The sequence below is a fragment of the Corvus moneduloides genome, chromosome 22, assembly GCF_009650955.1.
Source record: "Corvus moneduloides isolate bCorMon1 chromosome 22, bCorMon1.pri, whole genome shotgun sequence".
NCBI classification, from domain to species: Eukaryota; Metazoa; Chordata; class Aves; order Passeriformes; family Corvidae; genus Corvus; species Corvus moneduloides.
In genome coordinates this window covers 5,631,756-5,647,365 of record NC_045497.1, presented here as the reverse complement: position 1 = coordinate 5,647,365, position 15,610 = coordinate 5,631,756, and the positions used below count along the sequence as shown (strand labels likewise).

At 52.7% G+C, this 15,610-nt stretch overlaps 1 protein-coding gene across 1 annotated transcript in view; it reads right to left on the bottom strand.

Moving 5' to 3' along the window:
- The window catches only part of PAX7 (paired box 7), an 85,279-nt gene that overhangs the window by 49,622 nt on the left and 20,047 nt on the right, over nt 1-15,610 (bottom strand). Inside the window, exons 3-4 of the mRNA XM_032131328.1 lie at nt 1,709-1,874; nt 695-888 (exon numbers count right to left, since the gene is read on the bottom strand). Coding sequence (XP_031987219.1) covers nt 695-888; nt 1,709-1,874 — 360 coding nt within the window. The remainder of the gene's footprint in view (nt 1-694; nt 889-1,708; nt 1,875-15,610) is intronic.

Genomic DNA, 15,610 nt, shown 5'->3' with positions numbered 1-15,610 from the left:
CGTTTTCCTAAGATGGCTGTGGGAATGACCAGTGCTGGGCTCAGGACAGAGCCTGTTTGCTTTAACCAGGTGCTTTAACCAACTAACCCCCCCCCCCCAAAACCGTGGTTTTCCCCCCAGAATTTGGAGGGTTTTGCCCAAAATTTGGGGGTTTCCCTCCAAATGGAGTGTCCCCCGTAAATAGGGGCTGTCTCCCTCAAAAAAGGGGGTGTCTGGGTAAAAGGCACCACTGGGATTCGAACCTGGGATCTCCTGTTTACTTTAACCAGGCGCTTTAACCAACTAAGCCCCCAAAATCCAGCTTTTTTCCCCCGAAATCCAGGTGTTTCCCCCAAAATGAAGTGTCCCCCATAAACTGGGTGTGTTCCCCCCCAAAACGGGGGCTCCAGAGGAGATTTTCTAAATGCGAGTAGGCGCTCCAGGTGTTTGTGATCCCGCTGTCCCAACCCAGCTGTGGGAACGAGCAGAGCTGGGCTCAGGACAGAGCTGCTGCTGATTAATACGAGAACTAATTGCTGTCCCTGGGCTGCCCGCAGGAATTCCTGACCACAACAACAACCACAACAACAACCACAACAACAACCACAACAACAACAACAACAAGAGCAACAACCACAGCTCCCCAGTACCGCCGCGATGTCCCGAAGGTTTCCCCGCTCCCAGAACCAGGAAAAAGCTGGAAGCGGGCACGTACCTGCGGGGAGAGGCCGTTGCTGACGGGGTTCATGTGGTTGGCGGGCGCGGTGGCATTCATGAAGCTCTCGGAGTAGCTGGAGAAGCTGTGCCGGGCGCCGTAGGCCGAGCCGGAGTCGGCGGCGGCGGCCAGGCCGCCCTGGTGCATGGTGGAGGGCGGCAGCGGCTGCGGCCGGTGCACGGTGCTGCCGCCGTCTGCGGGGACACAGGGACACCAACGGGCTGGGATCCCCCCAGGAAACTGGGAAACCCTTGGGAAACCCTCGGGAATGGCGGCTCGGCCATCCTGGGTTTCTAGCAACTGTGCGCTCCACGAAGCTGGCGGGAAATGTCTGGGTTTTCGCTTCATTTTCCCCCCAAAGAGAAGAGAATTTGGGCAGAGGCCTCAGTGCCGGCCTGGGGACAGCTTTAGGTCAGCCCAGCTGGGCTGGGGACAGGTGGGGCCACCCCCAGGAGCTTTGGGGAGCTGGGGGGATGTTCCCACTGCGCATTCCGAGCTCCTGGGGGATAACGTGGGAGCACATCCCGACAGCTGCCAAGGGACTTTTTTTGTAAAGGTCAAAGGCAACTGGAATTAATGATATTCCTTCCACTGGATTTAACGATATTCCTTCCACCAGAATATTCTCGCTGCTGAACCCCGGAATGGAGATTTATCCAGAATGAGGGGTCACACACACAATCCCCAATTTACTCGGATGTGCTCCTTGTTCAAAACTCCAGCCATGGGACACAGGGATGCAGCAGAAGGGACGTGAGACAGAGGAAAAAAACTGAGGAATTTCCCTTGACTTGAGGAAAAACCTGATTTTCCCAACTAAAGCAAAACCACACAAGACTCACAATTGTCCCATTCACAGGGAGGTTGTCACGGATCAGAAAGACCCAATGGGAGAATCATGGAATGATTTGGAAAGGCCCTTACAGCCCATCCCATTCCAGCAGCCTGGGATGCTCCAACACCACCCAACCCAGCGGAGGGGAGGTTGGGAAGGGAAGCAGCAGCGGAGCTCACCTTGGGAGATGGTGGTGGTGGGGTAGGTGGAGTCGGGCAGCTGGTACGGGGGCAGCGCCGGCATTCCCGTGGGTGGGAAGCCCCCCGGCAGCAGGTGGTTGAAGGCCGCCAGCTGGTTGGCTCCCGCCTGCTTGCGCCAGCGCGCCCGCCGGTTGCTGAACCACACCTGGGGGGGGACAGAAAACGCCGCAGCTGTTAGAACCAGCTGGGGCAGGGCTCTTCGTCTCTTCCATGGCACATCCCTGATAACTCCCTCCGGAGCGATATCTTCTGCTAATGGGCCACCCAGCCTCACTGCATGACTGCATCACATGCCGCTGTGAGATGCTCTGCCCAGGGGGAGGAACCAAGCACTCCTACCTGGATATAGTCTGAGGTTTGGAACACCACACTCAGCCCTTACCTACTGGATTCCCAGAGGACAGGAGCTACATAACCACCACTGGATCTTCAGAGGAAGAGCAGACCCTTCTACAGGATCACTGCCTCAACAGAACCGTATCTGTCACCTCAAAAGGACTGCAGCCACCATTTAATCGGACTGCTACCACCACCCTGACCAACAGGGTGTCCGGTCGTATCCTGACTCTGCCAGTTTGAGCCGGTGTTTCTGTATCATTGCCTTTATCTTAACTTTCCTATTAAATTGTAGTTCGGACTTGGGATCTCCCACCGGTTTGCTTTCAAACTAGTACATCGCAGGTGGCACCTGAGCTCTGCCCACCGCACCTGAGGGGACAGAAAACACCCCACGGGTGACACCTGAGCTCTGCCCACCGCACCTGAGGGGACAGAAAACACCCTATGGGTGACACCTGAGCTCTGCCCCACCCCACCCGGGCTGCTCATGGGAACACATCCCACAGAACTGGAAAAAAATGGATTGAAGTCACTGCCAGATTCAGATTTGGAGTATTCATCTCCATTCCTTAATTTCCTTTCTGTGGCTGAACCACACCTGGGGGGACAGAAAACAACCCACGGGTGACACCTGAGCTCTGCCCCACCCCACCCGGGCTGCTCATGGGAACACATCCCACAGAACTGGAAAAAAATGGATTGAAGTCACTGCCAGATTCAGATTTGGAGTATTCATCTCCATTCCTTAATTTCCTTTCTGTGGCTGAACCACACCTGGGGGGACAGAAAACAACCCACGGGTGACACCTGAGCTCTGCCCCACCCCACCCGGGCTGCTCATGGGAACACATCCCACAGAACTGGAAAAAAATGGATTGAAGTCACTGCCAGATTCAGATTTGGAGTATTCATCTCCATTCCTTAATTTCCTTTCTGTGGCTGAACCACACCTGGGGGGACAGAAAACAACCCACGGGTGACACCTGAGCTCTGCCCCACCCCACCCGGACTGCTCAAGTATCTCACAGAACTGGAAAAAAATGGGTTCAAGCCCCTGTCAGACTCAGATCTAAAACCAGGCTCAAGTCACTGCTGGACACAGATTTGTGAATTTTCACTGCCATTCCTTCATTTCCTTTCTTTGGCTGAACCACACCCAGACAGGAGAGGAAAGGCCCCACGGGTGACACCTGAGCTCTGCCCCACCCCACCTGATGGCAGCACCTTCTGTCCAAACGCAAACCCAAACCCAAACCCAGGCTCAAGCTGCTTCTGGGCCCAGACCCCAGTGTGTGGTGCTGAATCCTCACCTCCATTCCTTGATTTCCTTCTCCCACACGACCCCAAACCCCCGGCCCCGTCTCCCCCAGGATTTCAAGCAGCTGGAAATGCTGCTCCCAGCTGCGGGGGGGATGGAGAGGGATAATTGGGATTGTGTATTCCGGGAGAGTCCATCCCAAAGAGATGCTCCGCTACCACCTGGCCATCCCGCCTCGTTATCTGCCAAGGCTGGGAATTCTGCCGAAGGATTAAGTGCCATAATAGCGGCACTGTTAGGAGGGATAAATAACCAGATTAGCATCGTGCTCGCGGTGTTAGACAAGCTAAAGAGATAGAACCGCCCGCGGGGAACGCAGGGGCTCGGCTCTTCCGACTGCAGCAATCGCTGCTGTCTGTGCTGAGCCCACCAGAGCTCTGCAGCCAGCCCAGGGTGGTTCTGCAGCCTCTGCATTGAAATAAACCCAGCCTTGTCTCTGTGCTGAGCCCACCAGAGCTCTGCAGCCAGCCCAGGGTGGTTCTGCAGCCTCTGCATTGAAATAAACCCAGCCTTGTCTCTGTGCTGAGCCCATGAGAGCTCTGCAGCCAGCCCAGAGTGGTTCTGCAGCTTCTGCATTGAAATAAACCCAGCCTTGTCTCTGTGCTGAGCGCACCAGAGCTCTGCAGCCAGCCCAGAGTGGTTCTGCAGCTTCTGCATTGAAATAAACCCAGCCTTGTCTCTGTGCTGAGCCCACCAGAGCTCTGCAGCCAGCCCAGAGTGGTTCTGCAGCCTCTGCATTAAAATATACCCGGCCTTAACGCCAGGGCAAAGCTGGGCTTGGCTTTGCTACAGTGCTGCTTTGCCTGCGAGGCCCCAGAGGAGATTTTCTAAATGCGAGAAGGCGCTCCGGGTATTTGTGATCCCGCTGCCCCAACCCAGCTGTGGGAACGAGCAGAGCTGGGCTCAGGACTGAGCTGCTGCTGATTAACACGAGAACTAATTGCTGTCCCTGGGCTGCCTGCAGGAGCTCCTGACAACAACCACAACAACAGCCCCAACAACCACAGCTCCCCGGTGCCAGCTCGCCGCGATGTCCCGAAGGTTTCCCCGCTCCTCAGAGTGTTTTATCGGGGGCAATCTCCCTTCTGCAGAGCAAAAAGGGCCTCCTGAGCTCTCTCCTGGGCTGGGTTTGCTTCTTTTGATCAGGGAGGGCTCCCAGACCTGGTTCTGTTTGGGGTTCACAAGGATAAGCTTTCAAGCCAGATGAGAACGCAGCTGCTGGGCTTTGGGAGGCCTAAAGGGCTGCAAAACACGATTGAATTTCACAGCAATGAGGAAAAATGGAGCAAAAATCAAGAGTAGGGGGGAAACCCCCCCTCGCTCCCTCCATCAGGTTCCCAAGCTGCTCAGCCTCAGAGCAGGAGCTGGGCTTACAAATGGGTTCCCACACCTTGGGGACCAACCCCAAAAAACTCCCTTCTCCAAATCCTGCAGAGCCAACCCCAAACTCCTTCCCCAAATCCTGCAGAAACAACCCCAAACTCCTTCCCCAAATCCTGCAGAACCAACCCCAAACTCCCTTCCCAAATCCTGCAGAGTCAACCTCAAACTCCCTTCCCCAAACTCCCTTCCACAGACACTGCAGAAATTTGATCCCATGAGCCCCAAACAGGATCCAAATCTCAAAGTGGGCACCTTTTATCGAGTTCCCTATTCATTGTTCCTTGTTCCTGGGAGTTTTTCTGACTGGAAGAGGCAAATTTCACTCAGGGACTTCTGGCTCCCATTCATGCTCACTGGGAAGTGTCCCCTGAGCTTCCTGCAGGGATTGCTGTGGGATTCCCTGGCTCTGTGTCCATTTCCTGGGATGCTGTGGGATCAGTTTGCTCAAACCCCGCTCGTAGGGGCTGTTACAGCTCAGGCAGGGCCCAGGCCTGGGCAGGCCCTGATTTCACGCTGTTATTTCCACCCCGAGACAATGAAAACAAGAAACCCCAGTTCCCTTTGAGGCCTCGGTGTAAATGGAGGCCCTGAGAGGTTTGTGGGGCCCTGGCAGGTCCTTGGCACCAAACCCCTCCTTTCCCCAGAGCTGCTCTGGCCTGGCTGAGGCACCGCGAGCGCAGAGCCCTCCAGAAGGGTGACAGAAATGGGTCACCTCACATCCGATGTGCTCCGAGCCACCAGGGCCAGCGGGGCAGCGGCTCCGGGGCCACTCCTGGCACCCGAATCACCCAAATCTGGGCCAGAGTGGAGGCGAGAGCAGTGAATGAGCCCCGAGGCCTGCGGCACTTCACAATTCATCCAGCCCAGTCCGTGGAAGGTTCTGGGAGCAGGGAGCAGCACAAAGGAATAAAGAAATAACGTTTTGTTTGCCCCTGTCCCTTTTTTCATCCTACACGTGTGCGTAATTCCAGTCTGGAATTAGGGATGCGGGCCTGGCCTGCTCCTGTCGTGTCATTCCACACCTTGAATGTTTCTGGGATGTGAGGAGGTAAATAAACCTTGTTTTTGCAGTGGAAAAGGAGAGAGATAAACCTAGTCTTTGGAGAGGGAAAGGAGAGAATTAAACCTTCTCCTTGCAGAGGAAAAGGAGAGAAAGAAACTGAGTCTTTGCAGGGGAAAAGGAGAGAAAGAAACCTTGAATTTACAGAGGAAAAGGAGAGGAATCAAGTTCCGTTTGCAGTGGAAAATGAGAGAATTAAACCTTCTTGCAGGGGAGAAGGAGAGAAATAAACCTCATCTTTGCAGAGGAAAAGGAGAGAGCTAAACCTCCTCTTTGCAGAGGAAAAGGAGAGAATTGAACCCTGTCTTTGGTGGGGAAAAGGAAAGAAATAAACCTTCTTGCAGGGGAAAAGGAGAGAAAGAAACCTTCTCTTTGCACAGGAAAAGGAGAGAAAGGAACCTTGTCTTTTGTGAGGAAAAGGAGAGAAAGGAACCAGGTCTTTGGTGAGGAAAAGGAGAGAAAGAAACCAGGTCTTTGCAGGGGAAAAGGAGGGAAATAAAAGTTGTCTTTGCAGAGGGAAAGGAGAGAATGAAACCTTGAATTTGCAGAGGAAAAGGAGAGAAATAAACCTTCTCCTTGCAGAGGAAAAGGAGAGAGATAAAGTTCTGTTTGCAGAGGAAAATGAGAGAATTAAACCTTCTCCTTGCAGGCGAGAAGGAGAGAAATAAACCTTGAACTTGGTGAGGGAAAGGAGAGAAATAAAAGTTGACTTTGGAGAGGAAAAGGAGAGAAATAAACCTTGTCTTTGGTGAGGAAAAGGAGAGAGATAAACCTTGTGTTTGGTGAGGAAAAGGAGAGAAATAAAACTTCTCCTTGCAGGGGAAAAGGAAAGAAATAAACCTTCTCTTTGCACAGGAAAAGGAGAGAAAGGAACCTTGTCTTTGGTGAGGAAAAGGAGAGAAATAAAAGTTGTCTTTGCAGGGGAAAAGGAGGGAAATAAAAGTTGTCTTTGCAGAAGAAAAGGGGAGAAAGAAACCTTGAATTTGCAGAAGAAAAGGAGAGACACAAACCTTCTCCTTGCAGAGGAAAAGGAGAGAGATAAAGTTCTGTTTGCAGCAGAGAATGGGAGAATTAAACCTTCTCCTTGCAGGCGAGAAGGAGAGAAATAAACCTTAAACTTGGTGAGGGAAAGGAGAGAAATAAAAGTTGACTTTGGAGAGGAAAAGGAGAGAAATAAAATTTTTCCTTGCAGAGGGAAAGGAGAGAAAGAAACCTTGAATTTGCTGAGGAAAAGGAGATAAACAAAAGTTGTCTTTAGAGAAGGGAAGGAGAGAATGAAAGCTTCTCTTTGCAGCAGGAAACGAGAGAAATAAACCTTCTCCTTACAGAGGAAAAGGCTGGGGCTGGAAGAGCTCCCACTCCAAAAAAATCAAGACCCCAGTGCCGAGAACAGAACAAAAAATCCAACGCCTGAAGCAAAACCATCACCAAGATCCAAACCCAGGGATGGAGAGGGAAAGGGTAACTGAGCCCCAGGAATGCAAAAGCCACTCCGGGGATTTCTGGCTTTCCCAAGGGTGGGAAAGTTGGTTTTTTCTTTCCCAACCAAGAGCCAGATGCTGCAAATCCACTCGGGGTGAGGTGCTCTGAAAGAAGACGTGGAGTGAGATGTTCTAGGACAGGACAGGTTTCTCGAACACCACCCCCAGGAGGACTTGGCTGCCCTGGGGTCTGTCTGACGCGGGAAATGTGTGATCAAACCACAACTTGGAACAGATTTGTGCTGTTTTATGCCCCGTGCGAGGTGATTTTTGTCTCATTTACGCTTTAAATCTGTTTGGGATTAAAATCCACCTGTATGAGAGCGGCACCTCCCGTCCTGCTTCCCCCATCCAGGGTAATTCCTGTATTTTATATGGAGATAAAAGGATACTCTGGATCCTTTTACAACCAGGTAGAGTCAACCAAAAAAGTCTTGGGGATGAGCCACTTTGGTCCGCAGTGTTTGAGAAGAAAGGGGAGATAAACTCCAAGAGGGAGGATTATGAGCAAAGAAATCCTGTTCCTAATTACTCTCCTCCTGTGACTCCAGGAAAACTGTGGGATTTTTGGGATTGAAGTCAACCAGTTTGAGTCCTCCCACAAACCATGGGGTTAAACTGAGGATAAACCCCCTATTTTTTACATTTTGGCTGATTTCCACACTCAGCCAGCTGAGATTGAGACTCTCTCGTTCCGGAAGGCGCCGGAGCCAGCGCGAGATCTCGGCGTTTGTTGGAGCGGAGCGGCCAAACAAATAATTAATGATAACACCAAAAACTCCACCTGCACCACAAAGAGATTCCCGAGAGTTTGAAGCAGCGCTTCCCACAGAGCCTGGCTGGAGGCTGCAGCCCCACGGGCGCCGAAACCTCGCACAAAGCCCCTGATGGGATTTATCTCCCCGTGCAGAAGCAGCGACGTTTCATGGCCCGAACAGGTCGGTTCTGCCCCTCGTTTCTAACCCGGAGAAGAAAAAGCAGAGCCTTTGCAGCTAATGACGTTTGCAATTCCTCCCCTTCCCCCGCCTCACAGGTGGCTCGAGCCTTTTATGCTCGTAAATCATTTTATTGGTGGTTCAAATCCCGAGGCTGGAGCAGCTCGCTGTAATGCGAGGTGCACTTCAAAGGGAACCTGCCTTCAGTTCCCGGCTGTTCGGGGTTTATCAGCCCCGAAAGATTCCCCTGCCACGGGATCCTGTTACACCATGGCGAGCCTGGGGTGGAGGCTGGGCCTGCTCCAACCGGGAGGAGGAAGAGGAGGAAGTTTGGGAGCTGCTGGAGAGGTTTTTTTCGCGGCTGGTGGGAAAAGCGGGGTGGGAAGGGTTGGGATGTGCTGGTGGGATCCTGTAGATCCACACAGCACTTCAGTGGTGATGTTTCCTCCGCTGGCTGTGGCATCAGGGACATCACTGAGGCCACGGAGAGAATTCCTGACAGAACAGGAAAAAAAATCCCAGATTTGGGGCCTGAGGGTTTTTGCTGTTGTCCCTACTGTGGTTGAGTGCTGAGGCTCTGCTGGGTGATGGGGTGGAGATAAAAATTAAGAGTTTGGGGCCAGCGCTTGGGGAAGGGGCTGTGGGAAGAACTCAGCAGCAGGAGAATCAGCACCTGCTTGTTCTTCCAAAGAGCAGATCCCCGTGGGGATTTCTGTGTCCTGGGCTGAGTCCGTGGGCTCTTTTCCATGGGAATGGGAGCACAGCACGGACTGGGAACAACACTTTGTACCCGCTACATTTGGGGTTTTTCCCTGCTGATCAGCTCCTAACTCATGTCTTAAAAAAAATGTGTTATAAAAACCATTTGGTGTTGCTGAGGGGGAGCAGAGACAGGAATGCCCTCATGGAAAAAGCCGGGAAGGAGAAATCCAAGGAGTTCTCTGTGGTCTGGTCACAGCCAGGGCTCTTTTCCATGGGAATGGGAGCACAGCATGGACTGGGAACAACACTTTGCACCCGCTACATTTGGGGTTTTTCCCTGCTGATCAGCTCCCAAATCTTGTCTTAAACAGAGAGATGTGTTATAAAAACCTCATGGAAAAAGATGGGAAGCAGAAATCCAAGGAGTTCTCCAAGGTCTGGTCACGTCCAGGTAGGACAATCAATCACTGTGCCACTGCTCCTGCTCCTGGATATCCTGAATATCCAGTCCTCCCACGGATGGGAACCACGAGGCTGGGAATGCTCCCCAGCTCGTCCCTGCAGAAGCAGCTGCCTGCCAGGATGGGGCTGGAGCAAATTATCCCAGCTATGGGTCAGCTCCCACAATTTGTCAGACAAGGAGAGGAAAGGAAGGTCAAGAAGAGCCTCCTGTAGGAGCGGAAAAAAAAAAAGAAAGCCTGTTGTGCTCCTGCTCGGCCTAATCAGGACTTGATGTGGGAGAAAGATGGATGGGATGGATGAGAAAATAACTGGAAACAGGGCTGGGAAAGGCAAGCTGTGCCTGTGCAGGGTGGAGGGGCTGCAGCACCTGTTTGTGCTCAGGGGCTGCAGGAGCCAGGTGGGAAAGGCTCTTGTATGGCCTCAGCACACCCCAGACATTCCACAGGGTCAGATGAGGGCTCTTCCCAGCTGGATAAAGGGGATTCTGCCGGGTCAGGGCCTCTCCAGCTCTCCTGAACCAGAGCAGGGCATTGTCCATGCCATCAAAAGCTGGAAATCAGGGGATGCAGAAGGGTTTTAGGGAGGAACTCAAGCTGGGGACACCCCAGGGATATTCCCCTCTCCATCATTCCAGGTGGGAAGGGTTGGGATGTGCTGGTGGGATCCTGTAGATCCACACAACACTTCAGTGGTGATGTTTCCTCCACTGGCTGTGACACCAGGGACATCACTGAGGCCACGGAGAGAATTCCTGACAGAACAGGAAAAAAAATCCCAGATTTGGGGCCCGAGGGTTTTTTTTCCTGCTGTCCCTACTGTGGTTGAGTGCTGAGCCTCTGGCTCTGCTGGGTGATGGGGTGGGGATAAAAATTAAATATTAGAAATTAAGTATTAAATACGAAACCAGGTTAGTGGAGCAGAACGAATGGCTCCTCACAAATGAGGTCATCCCATGGATTCAGTCTCAGTTTCTGCCGGCATCTCCCAGTTCCTGGAAGTGGCAGCTCTTTATGGGATTTCAATAAACAGGCAAGGGAGTTTTTTTTTGGCAAACCACCTGGTTTTGGTTTAACAAGCCCTGGTCAGCAGGGAAATATTCACCGGGACATTGGTTCCTCCACTCCTGCAATGTTCCTACAAACACTTCCTTGAGCCGAGGCCGTCCCTCCCTTCAAATCCTCCTCACGGTGGGAACATTTTGTGGCCAGGGATGGATTTCATACTCCAGGATGGGATAGAGGGGGAATGGGATAAAGGAATGGGGTAGAGGGGAATGGGATAGAGGGGAGTGAGAGGAGAGTGGGATAGAGGGGAGTGGGATAGACGGGAATGGGATTGAGGGGAGTGAGAGGGGAATGAGAGGGGAATGAGATTGAGGGGAGTGGGATAGAGGGGAATGGGATTGAGGGGAATGGGATTGAGGGGAATGGGATAGAGGGGGAATGGGATAGAGGGGAGTGGGATAGAGGGGGAGTGGGATAAAGGAATGGGGGAGAGGGGAATGGGATAGAGGGGAATGGGATTGAGGGGAGTGAGAGGGGAATGAGATAGAAGGGAATGAGATTGAGGGGAGTGGGATGGGGGGAATGGGATAGAGGGGAATGGGATAGAGGGGGAATGAGATTGAGGGGAGTGGGATAGAGGGGGAATGGGGTAGAGGGGAGTGGGATAGAGGGGGAAGGGGATAGAGAAGGAGTGGGATAGAGGGGGAATGGGATAGAGGGGAGTGGGATAGAGGGGAGTGGGATAGAGGGGAAGGGGACAGAGGGGGAATGGGATAGAGGGGAGTGGGATAGAGAGGAGTGAGATAGAGGGGAGTGGGATAGAGGGGAGTGGGATAGAGGGGGAAGGGGATAGAGGGGAATGGGATAGAGGGGAGTGGGATAGAGGGGAGTGGGATAGAGGGGAGTGGGATAGAGGGGAGTGGGATAGAGGGGGAATGGGATAGAGGGGAGTGGGATAGAGGGGGAATGGGATAGAGTGGAGTGGGATAGAGGGGAATGGGATAGAGGGGAATGGGATAGAGGGGAGTGGGATAGAGGGGAATGGGATAGAGGGGAATGGGATAGAGGGGAGTGGGATAGAGGGGGAATGGGATAGAGGGGAGTGGGATAGAGGGGGAATGGGATAGAGTGGAGTGGGATAGAGGGGAGTGGGATAGAGGGGAGTGGGATAGAGGGGAGTGGGATAGAGGGGAGTGGGATAGAGGGGAAGGGGACAGAGGGGGAGTGGGATAGAGAAGGAGTGGGATAGAGGGGAGTGGGATAGAGGGGAGTGGGATAGAGGGGAAGGGGACAGAGGGGGAGTGGGATAGAGAAGGAGTGGGATAGAGGTGTCCACTTCCACGTGAGACATCCTAAAGCCAGGAACTCCCAGCTCCAAGCCCAACGTTGCCCCGTGACGCAGCTTTACCCCGTAGCACAGAAGGTAATGACATTTATAAATAAAATCATATTCCCATGGAATTCAACAGCTTTTGGACACTCTTTGCAAGCGGGGTTTCCCAGCTCAGCATTTTACAATTTCTGTTTCCCAGGGATGATTTCAGCTCTCAGAGAAGGCGCTGCTAAAATCAAATTAAAATCCAAACCACACCCCGTGTTTTGCTTCCCTGATTATCTCTGCCTAACCCTGGTGTGAGCATGGCTGGGACTCGAGGAAGGCCTTGGCCACTGGACCCTTACTGGTCTTTACTGGGTTGGAACCAGAGGTTCAGGATTGGGAGCACAAAGATTTTGGTCCATGCCCTAGTTGGGCTGGGAATTCTGGGGTAAAATTCTGCTCCTAAAAGCCCCCGGGGGAGGCCCTGTTTGGGTTTGGGCCAATTGAACGGACCCTGTGGCCATAAATCGGTGCAGCCCTGCGCAGAACGAGGCCGTTCATTCCCTGCAGTTGGGAAATGTCTCAGAAAACCCACATTTCTGTGGAATGCTCCCAGATTCCAGGATTGCTCCGAGCCCTTTTATGAACCAGCAGAGGCATTTTCTGCCGGGCGGGAATCGGCAGGGATCCACCAGGAAAAGGACTGATAAAGCACCGGCTCGCAACTCTGCTGCCTGCTTTAATTTGGGATTGAAATGAGAGTTTCCCAGTGCAGGGAATTTCCTGGGGATTCGTATCAAAAAATCAGCAGCACAGTGCTCCCACCTCCTGTATTCCCAGGAATCCCCCATGGAGGAGCCAGGATCCCAAACCCACTCATGCCCAGCTGTGACCACCTGAGTCACCCCCAGGTGATGCTGAGGAGCCAAAAACACCCTCTGAGGGGGTTTTTTTGGGAACAATTTTGGCCGATTTTTGGATGTAAAACTTCAGAGCCTGCCACATCTGACTCGGCACAGCACCAGGAAAAAAGGGAGAACCTCCGCAGCAGGGAATATTTGTGGGAAACATTTCCAGTGGGGAAATTTCCAGGTGACTTGAGGCTGAAGGGGATAATTTGGAGAGTTTTGTTTTAAGTTCCGTTTCTTGCTGCTGGTGAAATAACAGGATTAAGCAACGAGGGTTGTTGGTAACCTGCCCTAAAAATGGAGCAGCTTTGGGAAAACCAGTCCGCAGCTGGGATTGTCCAGGACAAGGATTAATTCTAGCTCTCCAGCCTCGTGGCTGATGGATCTGGTGGCTTTTGTGACATCAGCATCGCTTGGAGAGGTCATTTCTACACCTACAGAAGAATCTCCTGGCAAAAGGATTTTCCTGCTGAAAACCACTCCACAAATAAATTCCCCATTGTTTATGGGAAATGAGTTGTTCTGGGAAACAGTCCCTCCACCAGGAATGCCGGGGAGAAAAGCTTCAAAGCTGTCACAGAATCCCTTCTAAGGGTTTTTTTTTCCCACATCAAAACGTGAGATAATTAAAAAAACGGGTGAAAGAATCCCAGAAAACATCCAAGATCAAAATCAAAGCTCCCACTAAATTAACGGAGTGGATTCCTGCTAATTCCCAAATCCGTGAATGCTCGGGACATTCGTGGGTTGTTTTCTGGGAGGGTGGAAAGGGGAGCTCGCAGATGGGTGAGAATTCCTTCGGTTTGGGCCTGTGAGTCAGGACACTGCCTGGCACAAGCACAAATCCCTGGAATTTCCACTGGCTGCCCACCGCCATCCCGATTCCCCCGGAAATCCACTCAGGCTCATCCCTGGCTCTGCTCGGTTTGGGATTAACCTGTTAACAGCTCATCCCTTTGGAAGCCTGAGCTGGAATGCTGCATCCCAAGCACCCCGACACCGCCGTGACCCGGCCAAAACCCCGCTCAGCCTCCCAGGGTATTCCGAGAAACCGGAGCTGGGAGCGGCTCCCCCCAGGCCCCGTCTGCTTGTTCAGCTCGTGGGTTTTATGAGCTGTCAACGTGTCAAACTTCCAGTTATCCCGACAGCTGCGTGCCCAGCCGGGCTCCAGGCCCTGCCAGGAAGGTCTGACGGAGCCAGCAGCTTCCCACAGGGAGGAGGGGATGGAATGGGAGCTCCCAGGGATGGGGGAGAAGGAGCAGCACTGGGGGGAATTCTCCTTCCACGTGGAGAGGCCAAGAGAGGAGAGAGGAGCAGAGAGAGATGGACAAACCTGCTTGGATTTGTCCGGGGAGCATCAAAGTGGGATTCCAGCACAGGAATATGATGCAGGAGTAGGAGTAGGAGTAGGAGTAGGAGTAGGAGTAGGAGTAGGAATAGGAATAGGAGTAGGAATAGGAGTAGGAGTAGGAGTAGGAGTAGAAATAGGAATAGGAGTAGGAATAGGAGTAGGAGTAGGAGTAGGAGTAGAAATAGGAATAGGAGTAGGAGTAGGAGTAGAAATAGGAATAGGAGTAGGAGGAGGACTAGGAGTAGGAGTAGGAATAGGAGTGGGATAGGAGTAGGAATAGGAATAAGAGTAGGAGTAGGAGTAGGAGCAGGAGTAGGAGTAGGAATAGGAGTAGGAGCAGGAATAGAAATAGGAGTAGGAGTAGGAGTAGGAGTAGGAGTAGGAGTAGGAGCAGGAGTAGGAGTAGGAATAGGAGTGGGATAGGAGTAGGGATAGGAGTAGGAGTAGGAACAGGAGCAGGAGTAGGACTAGGAGTAGGAGTAGGAGTAGGAATAGGAGTAGGAATAGGAATAGGAATAGGAATAGTAGTAGGAGTAGGAGCAGGAGTAGGAGTCTGAATAGGAGTAGGAGTAGGAGTAGGAGTAGGAGTAGGAATAGGAGTGGGATAGGAGTAGGGGTAGGAGTAGGAGTAGGAGTAGGAGTAGGAATAGGAGTGGGATAGGAGTAGGGATAGGAGTAGGAATAGGAATAGGAGTAGGACTAGGAGTAGGAATAGGAATAGGAGTAGAAATAGGAATAGGAATAGGAGTAGGAGTAGGAGTAGGAGTAGGAGTAGGAGTAGGAGCAGGAGTCTGAATAGGAGTAGGAGTAGGATGCAGGAAGAAAGCCACCCCCGAGCTGTGATCCAGGGGATGAGCGGAACAAGGACCAGATGTGGGGCAGCCGCTCTCCAGCCCCTCTTTGGGGTCACAAACCCCTCCTGACCTCTGCCCCCACCTCACACCTGGAGCTCTGGGACGAGGAGGACGGGCAGATGTTGGTGAGGCCCTTCACGGAATCATGGAATGAATCCCAGGCTGGTTGGGGTTGGGAGGGACCCTAAAGCTCACCCAGTGCCACCCCTGCCACGGGCAGGGACACCTCCCACTGTCCCAGGGTGCTCCAAGCCCTGTCCGACCTGGCCTTGGACACTGCCAGGGATCCAGGGGCAGCCACAGCTTCTCTGGGAATGCTGTTCCAGGGCCTCCCCACCCTCACAGGAAGGAATTTCTCCCAGATATCCCATGTAAGCTGTCCCTCTTCTAGTTTAGAATCATTCCCCCTTGTCCTGTCCCTCCATGCCTCGTAAACATCCCCAAAACCCCTGATCTGAGCTGGCCCTGCTGCTTTAGAGCCATTTTTAACCCAAAACTCAACTTGTGGCTTAAAAACTCAGTCGAAACAGAAGAGAGCCCCCGAGGTGGGGGAAGATTCCCTGCTGGATGTGTCCATGTGGATTTATGTGTGTGTGGGGCTATTTTTTTTTCCCCTTGACTTGAGTGATGTTTGCAGATCCCAAGAGCCAGCGGAAGATCCGCCCTGATATCCAGAAAATCCGCCAAGGGCCGGCAGCCTCCCAAGTGGTGGGAAGAAGCTGCCCGTGCCAGGCTGCTGGAATGGGAAAGGCAGCAGGAATGTGCC